A 13,286-nucleotide genomic window follows, 5' to 3' on the forward strand; every position below is an offset into this window, starting at 1 on the left:
CCAGGTAAAAAAGAAGAATTTTCTCAGCTGGGTACTACTTTAGATGAGAAATCACAAAGGAGAAAAGACTTTACATACCAATGGCTTCATACCCAGCTTTTGGATTACGAAGCTGCAAGTTCCAAAAATATGAAGTGGTGAGGTCATTGCTTTTAAATTAGATTCTTTTTTATTTTACATTTATCTTGTAAGGTGAAACCTTACCTTAATAGTTCTAAAACAAACATGACTTTGTAACTAACAGACAGTACACCATATTTCTGGGTCCCAAACATGATGCCCTTTAGATTTGGTTAAGTAGTCATTCTACAGATACTTCTTCCACATTGATAATCACATGACACACAGTTCAGAATCTTATGATAAATATCTACATAGCTTTACACTAGCAATGCAGTGGTTTTTTATATTGAAAAGAATATAGAAAAAAAGTGCTTGTTTGTCATGTATTTTATAACTTTATTGGTATGTATTTTGGTTTTATGTAATTGGATTAACTGTAACATTACCTGTATTGTTAGATTTAATTAAGGAAGTAAGAATCCTACTTTTTAACTAGATGGTATATATTTATATTTTACCTTCCAAACATAAACCCAGCTTTTACATCTTCATGGTATACCTTAGTAAAATGTTGTAAACATGTTTCTTATTTTATTTTGGTTATTAAATAGGTAAAATATCAATATAGTTAAACAAAAGATTAGTCTCATTCCCTAGACTAATATGAAGACTTAGTAAGTATATTTTGGTCATAAATTCAATGTATACCATTGATATCTTAGTGAAGTCATTAGTGATGCAATGCCAAGCACCTCTAATAAAAGCAAACAGAGTGTCAGTAGACAAGCAATGGATTTACATTTTAACTTTTTTTCATAAAACGTACTCAATAAATGTATTCATAAATGTATTTAATTTGTAATGAAATGGGCTGCATGTTGTTATGTTCTGTATGGAAAAATATTCCACATTTCTGAATTGTATCAATGACTGTAGGAATTATATGCAGCACATATTAGAAATTATTATATTAGAAATTATTTATGTCAGTCATGTTCCATAACAGAGAAATACTCCAAACATTTGTTTAAGATAGCTGTGATGACTTTTAATTTGAATGAAAACACTGGAACAGAACATGTCATGATGTTTGAAAGTAAGAATGCACAAAAATTTATAAAATAATTTATTTAAATGTTATTATACTACCTTTATAGGTGTGTGCTATGCACTAGTATTTGTAGTAACTTTTTAAGGTTATGGTGCTGTTTTTGAATGTGGTAAAAGTTGCACCGATCTCCATTGAAGCATCGCTGCTAGACTAAGCAGCTGATATATTTATGTAACAGAAAAGAATTTTATTCATATGGAAAAGTAATGTGACACCTGATTTGGCTATAATTTATGTCATGCAAAAAAATCATGCATGGTTGCATTTACTGACATTTATATTTTAAAATTACTATTCTGTCATAGAAATAAGCAATATCAGTTGTTAATAGTTTATTGATTATTAATGTTAAGCACAAACATGTTAATATTGCTTTGATATTTTAACATTATCAATTAATATTAATTACTTCAATACATCTTAAGCATGGAATTATTTTAAACAGTATCATTTCTACTTAAGCAGGAGTGTTTCCTGGAAAATATTCTGTCCAGGTATTTTAGTGAACCCAATACAGTAGGATTTATTGATATTTCTATTCTGCATTTTTCCCAGCTGTCATTTTTTGCCTGAGTTGGGTCCTATGATATGTGACAGCAGACAAGTACAACTTGTGGTAAGAACTCATTTACTTGTGGGGTTTTGCAGAATTCAGAAGTGCCTTGATGGTGTTTTCGAATGCATACTTGGTGTAAAAGCAAGCAGGACATTTTTCTGATTTAATATAATTCTTCAATGTTGTCTCTATTTAGCAATCAAGTCACCTGTTGATGGAGATCAGAAGAAAATATTTGAGCACAAGAACCCATGTGTGTACATAGGGTTCTAGTTTAATAATTTGCTACTGGTTTTATTTTTAAAACATCAAATGTTACTGCATGCTTCTTAAATTTCCTAAATCAACCTTTTAAAAAATGTTTAAAAAAATTGAAAATGGTTCAGCAGTAATTAAGTTATTAACTGAAAATATGTATTCATGTCAATCAGTTTAAACTTTCTTAAATTCTGTAAGTCACATATCTAAATCATTCTAATATGCCTACAGTATCATTTATTAGAAGATAGTAAGTTGGATTAGTATATTAACACGGTGGCAGTTCTAAAAATAGTTTAAAAAAATCAGACTTATTCCTACAATTTCTTTTCTATAGTTTTTTACATTATAAAATGTCGTCTGCTCTTTTCATGATTCATTCTTTGCAGCTTTAAAAAAAAACGTGTTTTCTGAAATGCACAGTTTTGTAGATTGGCAGGAGGGAGCATATAAGCAGTTTAACAGTCTGAAGATTTACAAAATGAGAAGATTCAATGTCAGAGACGCTCAAAAATTCCTTTGATAGTGAGCAGTGTTATGATGCCTACAGGCCAATTTATAATGTGTTACACACCACACATTTTATTGCCAGATGACCCATATTCTTTTTGATATAATTATGTAGATGTTAAAAAAATAGGACAAAAACTTACAAATTATACAGAATTAGTGTCTTGCAATCATATACATAATGTAAAATGTTGAAAGTATTTACCAGTATTTGCCAGTTAAATGATATGTCATATGTGTCATTCTGTACTCAGCAATTTTGGCCCTTTCTAACATGTCTTTACCTTAGTTTCACTACCTATATCAATATGCATGTTTTGGAAACCCTTCCATGAACTCCTCTAAAATTCCGTGTTGAAAAAGTGTTTTTATGACTTAGAAGTTACTATTTCTATTTTTTCCAAGTTACATTTTGTCAAAGATTTTTCTCGAATGTTGTCTGTGTCCCGTTCTTAGGTTGTTGTTAAAGTTTAGTGGCTGAAATTATGAACCAGGCAACCATTGTGGGTTTCAGTTTTAGCAGCACTAATAGTTATTTGTTAAAACAATAATTGCTCCAATTTGAGCAAATCATAATCTAATAATGTTATCTAAATTGCACATCATGTAATTATTGGTAAGCATATGTGCACGTAGGTAGATTGTATCTTATTTACAGAAAGCAGTTCTGTCCACAAAATTCTGCTGCAATCCCACAACAGTATTATGTGGTGTGGCCACATAACTGGCAATGTTATGGAATTGGCAAAGCCTGTGCCACATAATTACATAGCTGTTGCACATGAATGAAAAATGCAATAGAAGTTCAAAAAAATAGAAAAATGAATAAAATGTATTTCTAATGCAGAAAGCAGTACTATATAGTCAATGAAATAATGATGTGGTTTGTATGCAGGCGGATGGAGAATTATGGTTTTAAAATTTATCTGGGTTCTCTGAATCTTTAAAGGTTGAAATGGGAACATACTCTTAATACTTTCGTACAGTAATTCAGTTAAAAGCTATGAAATTATGACAAAAATGAAGTTAACGCTTAGCTGCAATTAGTATCAAAAAGAAGGGGGAAAAAAGAGAGAAATAAAAGAGGAAAGCGTTCCTGGGCATTTCCAGTAGTTTATTCATATATCATATGCTCTATCATAAACTTTGCTGGTGTAATAGGATTCCTAATTTGTACGTGTTACATAAGCCTGCTTTCTGAAAGCACAAGACTGATATAATTTTCTAACTGATATTTGTGCACATTCCAAGAATTTAAGATATTCTTTTTTCATGGATACAAAATTATATTTCAGTGGTTGCATATTAGGAATAAAGACTTAGCCCTTCTCATTGGGGAATAAGCTTTATGTAGTAATGTGCAATAAATCTATGACTTTATTATGTTAATATTCATAATTTTGATTATTTTTCTTACTACTTCTACTAATAAGTGCTTAGTAAAGCTAATAAGTGCTTAGTAAAGCAGTCTGATTTACAGTTTAATCTGGGCACTTGAAATTAATGTGATTTTGCTGAATGACAAGTAGGATAGATTTCCTAGTTCATCTTTGAATGCAATTTAAGTTACCTAAATGGTTAGCCACTTCAATATTAATCAATATCTCCAAATCATAATGATATAACTTTAATTTAAAAGCACTTTTTACCTCAGAAGGTTACAGAATATTTTGTTAACTTGACACAGGAATAGATTAATATTCAGATGCAGAGCTGGATTCAAGGCAAAGGTTCCTTCACATCAAAATTAGTTTCCAATTAATTGGTGAAGAAAGATTTGTAGTAGCAAAACTGAGGACAAAAAGTCTGAATGCTTAAATATGATCATCACAACAGCTAGAAATCCAGGACTGCTCTCTGTGAAAAATCTCTGTGAAAAAGTGTAGCACTATCTTAAATTTATTCCAAATTTTTTGCTCTAAGCTATAAATGTAAAAATGAGGATTTTAATTAGCTTCAGAGGATTTTCAATCAGGTCTTTACAAACCTGAAATTAAGTTTAGTCTAGTGATTAATACAACCTTGAATATTTCTCTATCATTGGTTGAAAACACTTGTCTTTATTTGAAAGAAAATAATGAGTATTTTATGTCAGAGAGCCAGACAGCCCTATTAAAAGCTGGCATATAAAATTGAATATTTTTGTCTACAAGGTGATAAAACCTCAGACTCTGTGATAATGGAGATTGTATAATAATGCAATGGAAAGGTTAGTTGTTTGAAATACTGTGGCCTCCTGGGTCTTTAGGAACTGGGGCTGCTGCTTGTGAAACAGGTTAGATCAGAAGAATGATCAATTTTAATGGACTGAATCTCTCTGAGTGTTACAATTATTGTATTATTTCTGCTAAGGAAAGCCTAAAAGTTTTCTGCTTAAAAATTTTGAACATATGGGGTTCTCACACGCTTAGAGCAGTTGTAAATATAAAAAATAGAAAAAATAGAGAGATTTGGCAGGATAGAACCGTTACTCTGCTCAAAGTGCCTGGATTCTGCTGTGGAAGTGAAAATAAAATATTGATGTTAATAGCAATAATTCTGCCTGCTACCTGTGCAAAGCAAAACTTTAAAATCATGGATATTAAACATATAAAAGGCAAGCTTCAGAATACAAGGGATAAACTTTCTGTGCTGGCTCAAAGTGTAAGCAGTTGGTAAGGAAGAGCATGAAATCGCTGTATCTTTGGAGTTGTTGGTTTGAAAATGCACGAACTTTTAAATGAATTTTACATTAAACAGTGACTGGCTAAAGACAAAGAAATGAAACAGGTCTCCATTTCTTCTGAGTTCTCTAAGTAGACTGGACTACAAAGCCTGTCTGCATTGGTGTCATGCTGCTTTTGGTACAGTGAGATAGTTTGAACAGGAAATCTGGAGATTGTCTCCTCCAGAATAGTCTACAACTTTGTAGTAATGGCATTTTCCTGAGAAAAAGGGAGCTGCAGCCTTCAGCCCCCCTGAGGAAGTTGTTGAGACCCAGTCTCTTGATTCTTGATTAAGCATTCTAGCTACTATGATATTATGAATAAGTTAGGTGACATTACTACTAACATAATCTTTCCTTTTTTACTGTGTATTCGTTTGTTTGATTGATTTTATAAAACGTGGATGCTACTCAATTAGACACTTAGCTTCTGAAAATACCTGGAGCTTTTCAGCCCAGAAAAAGAAGGACTTAATCTGCCTCCTGGACTCCTCTTCTGAAGGCCCACAAACTAGAAAACTTAAGTTGTATCCTTATGTTCAGTAATTCCAGCTGATGAGCTCTGCACTGGTGATTTTGTAGATGACTCTTCTGCAAGTGTCTTTTTCTCCATGCTTGTTACTGGCCTTGAATATCTAGCCAATAGTATTGTTAGGTGCTTTTGATGTTGAATAGCTTTTAATTGCAAGGAACAGGAGTTCTTGAATAAACGTGGAGCCATTTCTGCAAAACTAACAATCTGTCATTTAAGGTGTGTGGTATTTTCCAGGTCAGTATTTTTACCTTTTGCCGTGGATGTTCCCAAAAGAATGACCCATTGCTAAAATAAAGTATAACTTTCATTTTTTTGCATATTTATGTGCAGGTAACATGCTTCATGCCAAAATATACTCCTACTGGATGTTAGAATTCCATAATTAAGATAATACTCTTACCTAAAGTATAATTAAAATGCTGTCTGATGATTATGGTTAATTAGCAACAACCTAAAAGATTAAATTACTTACTGGGCCCTTGACTGATTGAACTGATACATGTCCTGGATAAAACATAAATATTGCAGAAAATAATCCAATGTGACATCCCTGACATTCAACTATAGCTTAAATTATAGACTGGTCAGTAAGTGATCTTAAGCTGTTTAAGGTTTCATCAGCATCTGCAAGATTGATTTTCTTCAAAATTACTGTACTAAAATGTTTTCTTTTGTTGTTCCACTGACTCAGATCACAAACCACAATTTTAAGATCGGCTCTTATTTACAAAAATGCTTTGACATAGTGCATTTGTTCAGCCCAGGCAACAATAAAGGATTGTGGTATCATTTTGAAGAAGGTTGTTTGACAGACCCTGTTTGTTTATTTGGGGTAATGTGAGCTGCATTCAGAAAATGTTATATTTTGTTTCATGGTTGTGTACATTCTCTCCCACTGCTTCCAGGCAAGCCCTGTAAGCAGAGAAGACATGGATTTAGACCTTGTTTCCATGGCCAGTGGAAGTGCTTTGACTGAGAACAGAGAAAAAAATAAGCAGCCCCACAGACACTCAGCAGTATCTTCAAGTAAGTTACTGTTTTTTTCAATATCAGTTTTAAAGTTCACTTTAAAATGCTAGATGGAACTGAGCATGCTTGGAATCCCTAATAACACATGCTACTTATTTTTCTGTTTCTTTCTTACTTAAAACCTTTTCCTACCTTTTCTACAGTTCTGTTTGAAAACTGTGTCATTAGTATCTGTAGACTTACCTCTTGTGATTTTAACCAATGGGAAGTTCCCTGTGACATGTACTAGGTCTTCTGATGAGTTCTTTAAAGATTTTCTTTTCTCTACACTATGAAGCAGGGTCGTGTTTTTTATGTTCTCCTTCATTTTTTTTTTCCAAAAGAGTTTTGTAAAAGATATGTTTTGTTAACTGATTACCCGAACAAGTAACTTAATCAAGCCGCCAATTTCTGTCATGTCGATTACCAATTATGCTGCAGTATATGCATCCTACTGATCTTACTGTAGCTCAGTGGCAGAAGATCCTTTACAAGCCTTGTGTTTTTACCACTCTGCTATCATGCAAATCAAAAGAAGCTACACATATGTTAAAAAAATGGAAAAATAATACTTTAAAGTCACAAAATGGTAGTGGTTTATTTTGTGTAACATAACTGAAGAAAGTTGTAATATTTTTAATAGTACAACATACTATATTTTGTCATTTATATACCATGTTTTTTCTAAATAAATAGAACTCCAATCCCAAAAATGTATGTCAGAGAATATGAGCAGTATTAAATAACTTTGGCGAAAGCATTTAAATTCCTAAAACTTTTTAAGTAGTAAAGTTTCTTGAAATGCTTTATGTCAAAATAGAAATCAGGTTAATTCATAAACTGTACATAATTGCTGGATTTTCTTCATTTGATTATGTTTTCATATATGCTGACTTTTTGCTTACAAAGAAAACCAAATTAGAATTCAAAGAAAATGTGAAAATACTTGATATCTCTATTTTTCTGGCATACTTTTTTAAAGGCTTTGGAGTAAAGATTTATTACATTATATTAGTCCACCACAGGCAAAAAATAACATGAACAATTTTTCCATTCTTGTTCACTGGATTTACATTCCTAAAATTAGATTAGATAAAATTTATCATCCTAGTCTAAGTTAATTGTACCCATGGAGAAAGAATATGATTCTTTCTTTCTGCCTGCCATCTAGAAAATAATTAATTGCGTCCTGAGTTTTTCTGTTTCTCTCCATTGGCTAGTGATGAAGCCCCACCATTTTAATTAGATGAGATTCCTTACTGCTAGGATCCTGAATTTAGGTGAGATAAGTCTAAGGTGCTGATGTCAATGGCAAAATTATCATAATATTCATATATTCAGAACAGAATATATGCATATCTTGAATAACTGTCTAGACTGTAACCTACACTATGCCTCCATCCAGAAAAATGAATAAGGAAAAGTTATTTCAATGAAGATAGACATGTAGAACTTGCCTATGTTTGGAGCTTGAGAACAGTAAAGTGGGAAAGTGTCATTGTATAATACCTTCAAAGAGAAGAGACTAGGAAAGAAGCAGGAAAGAGCAATGAACTGGCAGAGTCATAAGTGTGAGAGATGGAGAGATAGTTTAGTGTGTCTGGAAATATATGTGTATTTTCATAAAATATGCATCTACTACAGTGCAATTACATATTCATTCTTCTTTCAGTAGTGCAAGAACTAAGGGAAAAAAAGGCCCAGGCCTTAACATCTGTCCATATACTTATCTGTATGTGCATCTATACAAGGTTTTTCATCATGGATTTGAGAAATTAAGCAGCGATGATACATGAAATTGTAATGCAAATTATATTTAAAACCAGCATTACTGTTATCTTTGTGCAATTATATGCAATATATAAGCAGGTTGATTGTATTACTTTGGTTTGCCAAAGACTGTTTATTTTCAATGATGAAAAATAAATTATTAGCACTGTCGTATCCTTAATCTAAAACCATTAGGATTTGCCTTTATTAATAATGTATTAATTACAAAGTACTTTACTGTTGTCTCTCATAGTTTTCTGAAATATTTTATGAACTATTTTAGCAATTAGTAGGTGTATTCCTTTTGAGTTAGCCTGCACTTGTAGTACAGAAGAGCTTAAAAAAGATGCTGTGACCTTAGAGGTGCTCCTCTTGTAATTAATTATTCAATCAAGTTCTTGCACCATTTTTTTTTAGGTGAATTAAACCTCAATGGTTTAACAAGCTGTAATTAATAAAATGTTACTGGGTTTGCTTTGCAGCATCCATAATACTGATTGTTTCTCAGAATTATTTTTAATTATTGGTAGGAAGTCTTCAACAAACTGCACCATACAACTGAGAAATGTTAGTGTATAAGAGATGCTGGCTGAGGGTATCATATATATATCTTATATATAATTTGTAATTCAGCAATTGTATCAATAAATTGTTGAGAATTTCCAGGCTGAAGAGTGAAGTCTAAAAATGCAGGATAATTTTTAAGTATATTTATGCAAGAAGCCCTCAAATATATATGATACTGAAATAAATACATCTTATGTACCGTGGGAATGTTACTGCACATGAACATGCTTTTTGTTGAGATGAAACATGCAGTACTTCAAACTTATTCTCCATTAATTCAGAAGTTTTTTAGAAAGGCTAAGTCAAGATTTTCAGACCTGTTTTGGGGAACTGCCCAACTTTGATGTGCATTCTGTAGATCTTATTTTCCAAGGTTAGGTTCTTAGAATTCCTGGTTAAATAATTTTGCGGTTTCTATCACCCAAATTTACTATTTTTTTTCTGCAAAACCTGTATGGTGTACATTATTCCTAAACTCACTAATTGTGTTACTTGACGAAAAAAAATTAATTAAAGAATGAAGGACATGCTAGGGACATAGGACATCTCAGTTTAAGGAATGTATCTAATGTGGTTCCATGTTGTGTGTTCAAAGGGAGAATTGACTGTGGGTGAAATTCACTCAGTATTTAAAAAGATCAACAAAAAAAGTATATATAACCTAAAGAAACAGTAGCAGTTATTCAGTTAGTCTAATTGGTTACCTATGTAATTTAGAACCTTACCCTTATTGACAGCCAGTACATTTTGTTCTCAAACATACTAGTTTATAATACTTTCCAGAAATCATAGTTATTTCTTTATGCTCCCTGATAATGAATTTTTTTTTCTGTTTTTTTGAGGTGGGGTTTTTGTGGTGGGTTGTTTGGGGGTTTTTATTGTCCATTCTTGTCTGACCACTACTAAGATCTTAATCTCTGAGGTGCCTTGTGCCAATAACTTGCAAAAGTAAGTGTGTTAGGATGACCTTTTATTGATTATACTTTTTGCCTTTCAGTTTCACATGAACTTACCTTCCTTCAGAAAAAAAAACAAAAAAAAAGAGGGGAAAAAAAGTTATTTTTCCCTGATGTATAATTTCCCTGTAATACATATAGATGAGCCACGATAGTTGGTGGTTTACAGTCCTAGTTATACAAGATTTAAGTATCAGTCCTGGTGATATTTTTATTAACTCCATAAATGCTGGAGTGAATTGATAGTTGGTTTTTTTTTCTAATACTTTTCTGGACACTAGTAGTGAAGTCAGCACTAAGCTGTAAGGGGGCATAATATTTTACAAGAATTAAAAGTAATTATTTTTTTATATCTAGCTAGACAGGATGAATTTTTTTCATGCCAATGTCCAGTTTGGGAGTAGGCTATGAAAATCATCAACTCAATCATGTCATACTAATCTGGTTCTGGCCAACCACTGTTAGACGTTTAGATGAGTCTTCTGTATATTTACGTATTTTACCTATCATCATAATTTTGTGGTTTTCTTCTCTCTGAAAGTCTTAAACTTTATTTTCATTGTACTTCTTCTGTTGTGAACTACAATATTTTGACAGCAGTTTCCAGAAGAACTAGAATTAGAAAGTGGAGTGCAATGGGAGCTGTGCCTCTAATTATAATTTAAAATAATACCCACAATTCTTAATTCTTCTCTTTCCTGAGTTCTGTTCTTTCAGGAAGCTTTTGATATCAGTAAAACACTGTTTTCCTGAAAATAGAAAAAAAATTAAATATGAATCTTGTCATCCCTTAATCACTCCTAGTTCAAAAAATGGCCATAAATACTATCTCCACTACAAAAAAGAATTGTTAATTTAATTTCTCAGATAAATTCAAACTTTACCATTCTTTCTTGCAATTCTTGTTCTTGACAAAACCCCCACCTTGATTTTTATTGCCTTCCTTTCTTTTGATAACAGGATTCCTTAGAAAGTCTTCAATTCTTTTTTAAGCAGTCTTTGGTAGAGCTTCACTTTGTTAGAAAACTCCCGTTCTCCTGCTCCTTTAGTAACATCTATATATTTTAGTTCTGCAACTACGGTCTTTCATGTAGGATTTCTAAACTCTCTGTGCAATAAACATTTCAATTTTAAGCTCTCTCTTCATGCCTTTGCTCATATTTTACTGAGGGGTTCCTGGTGATATTTTTTTTCTTTTCTTCTTTTTTTCTTTTTGCGTATGCATTATGAAGGTACTTATTTACTGGTCCTTTCAGTTTCTCAGTGTTTACTTGCTTAGAAGCCTGCCCAAAAGATAATGGTAAAATCTATGCTTTCTCCTTAGAAAGCTGTAGAAATGCTGTAAATTTGTAGAGGATATTTACAGTACAAGTCTTATTATTCCCATTAAAATACTGAACCCAACTTGCCTCTGCTATTTTTAGGGATAAAGCTGTCTCTTTTGTAAGCCACATTTGATCACATGAACCTTAGCAGACAAGCATTTTGTCCAATAAAAGATAATTACATGATTCCGTACAGCTAATAATATTGTGCTCAGCAAATCAAGGCATAAAATGAATGAGTTCTACAGTTCTGAAGTAATTAAAATTATCAGGCCTTGATACCTACTAGAAAAGTGTCAAAATTGTTTTGAACATCCTTTCAACATAGTACAAAAATACTAAAAAAAATACTAAAAAATACCAAAAATTTCCACAGCAATCTCTCTGTATATCCTACCAGAATACAAAATATGCCTCAGAAAAAAAGCTGCTGATCCACTATATATTAATGCATAGCATATATTTATATGATCAGAGGAAAACAGAAACTAATAAACCCTATGATATAGGCAGAAAGAATGCAAAATAGCCTAAATCAGGAAACCCTTAGACATATGAGGACAGGCTGAGAGAGCTGGGTTCATTTAGCCTAAAGAAGAGAAGGCTTCAGGGAGCCTTATAGCAGTCTTCAAGTATCTTATAGCAGTCTTCAAGTACTTAAGGAGGGCCTACAGAAGAGCTGAGGAGGGACTTTTTATCAGAGAGTGTAGTGGTAGGATGAGAGGTAATGATTTTAAGCTGAAAGAGGGTAGATGTAGATTAGATATTAGGAAGAAATTTTTGACTGTGAGGGTGGTAAGACGCTGAAACAGGTTGTTCAGAGAAGCTGTGAATGCAGCGATGAAGGCTGGGTTGAATGAGGCTTTGATCAATCTGATGTAGTGGAAGGCGCCCCTGCCCATGGCAGAGGGGTTGGACTAGATGATGGTCCCTTCCAACCCAAATCATTCTGTGGTTCTATGGTTCAATTTTAGAATAGATACCTAGGCATAAAGCTGTGCAGAGAAATGGGTAATTTAGCAGTGGCACAACTCTACATGAAGTTCTTCAATGACTTCCAGACAAGAGCTTGCTTATATTGTGCGAACTTATGATGCAGGTAGATGAAGCTCATAATCTTAATATTCTGTCACATCCAAATTTTTCATCTGACATTGATGCTTTTTTTAAATAATTAGTGAGAAAAATCACTGTATTGGAAATTAACAAATCAGTACAATACTCTTCATTATGTTTTAAACATTCTTCAGCATACTGAATTTAACTTGATGCCTTATATGTGAAAATATACAGCACAATGGAACTTGTTCATGTGCAGACTTAAATACTAAAGCCTGCTTTTAAGTGCATGGTAAATGTATGGTGCTGACAGAATAAACTTTATCTACACAAGCTAAAGTGTTTTTCTGCAGCTTCAAGACTTTATTGTGGTTTTTTCCCCAGTTCTACCACTAGCCTGTTAGTTGATACTAGGAATGTCATTTTGAATCTATATACATCACTTTTCCTGTCTGCAGAAATAATAATAACGAGATATACCATCCTTGTATAATGCTTACGTATCTGCTAATGAAAGGATGATAGCATCATTGAGTTTTACTCTTAAGAAAGGGGAGGGGCCTCCTCCTCCTTAGTGAACTGGATAAACTATTTGGAAGCTGCCAGGTATAGCCATGCAAATGACAAACTAGTTACAGTATGGAGACAAAATCAAGGGATATGTCAAACTATGGAATGATTAATTCACAAAATAAAGATAATTGGTGGCAATGTAGTTCTAATTCTGTTTCTTTCAGAGTTTCTTAAATTCGGTGATGATTTTTTTTTTCATAACTGAGGAGATGTTCTACTCAGTAACAATGGAAGTGCAGTAGTCCTTAAAGACATATGATTTTAAAAAGTGAATGAACAGTTTATAATGAT

General features: G+C 32.6%; 1 protein-coding gene across 3 annotated transcripts in view; it reads left to right on the forward strand.

The window, feature by feature from the left end:
• Positions 1 to 13,286, forward strand: part of LRRIQ1 (leucine rich repeats and IQ motif containing 1) — a 108,650-nt gene that overhangs the window by 86,373 nt on the left and 8,991 nt on the right. For 2 of the 3 annotated variants that reach the window (XM_069849815.1, XM_069849817.1), the window contains 3 exons: positions 5 to 137; positions 1,730 to 1,790; positions 6,643 to 6,763. In XM_069849815.1, coding sequence (XP_069705916.1) covers positions 5 to 137; positions 1,730 to 1,790; positions 6,643 to 6,763 — 315 coding nt within the window. The remainder of the gene's footprint in view (positions 1 to 4; positions 138 to 1,729; positions 1,791 to 6,642; positions 6,764 to 13,286) is intronic. The other variant, XM_069849816.1, reaches the window with a different exon arrangement.

The sequence above is a fragment of the Phaenicophaeus curvirostris genome, chromosome 1, assembly GCF_032191515.1.
Source record: "Phaenicophaeus curvirostris isolate KB17595 chromosome 1, BPBGC_Pcur_1.0, whole genome shotgun sequence".
Classification (NCBI taxonomy): Eukaryota; Metazoa; Chordata; class Aves; order Cuculiformes; family Cuculidae; genus Phaenicophaeus; species Phaenicophaeus curvirostris.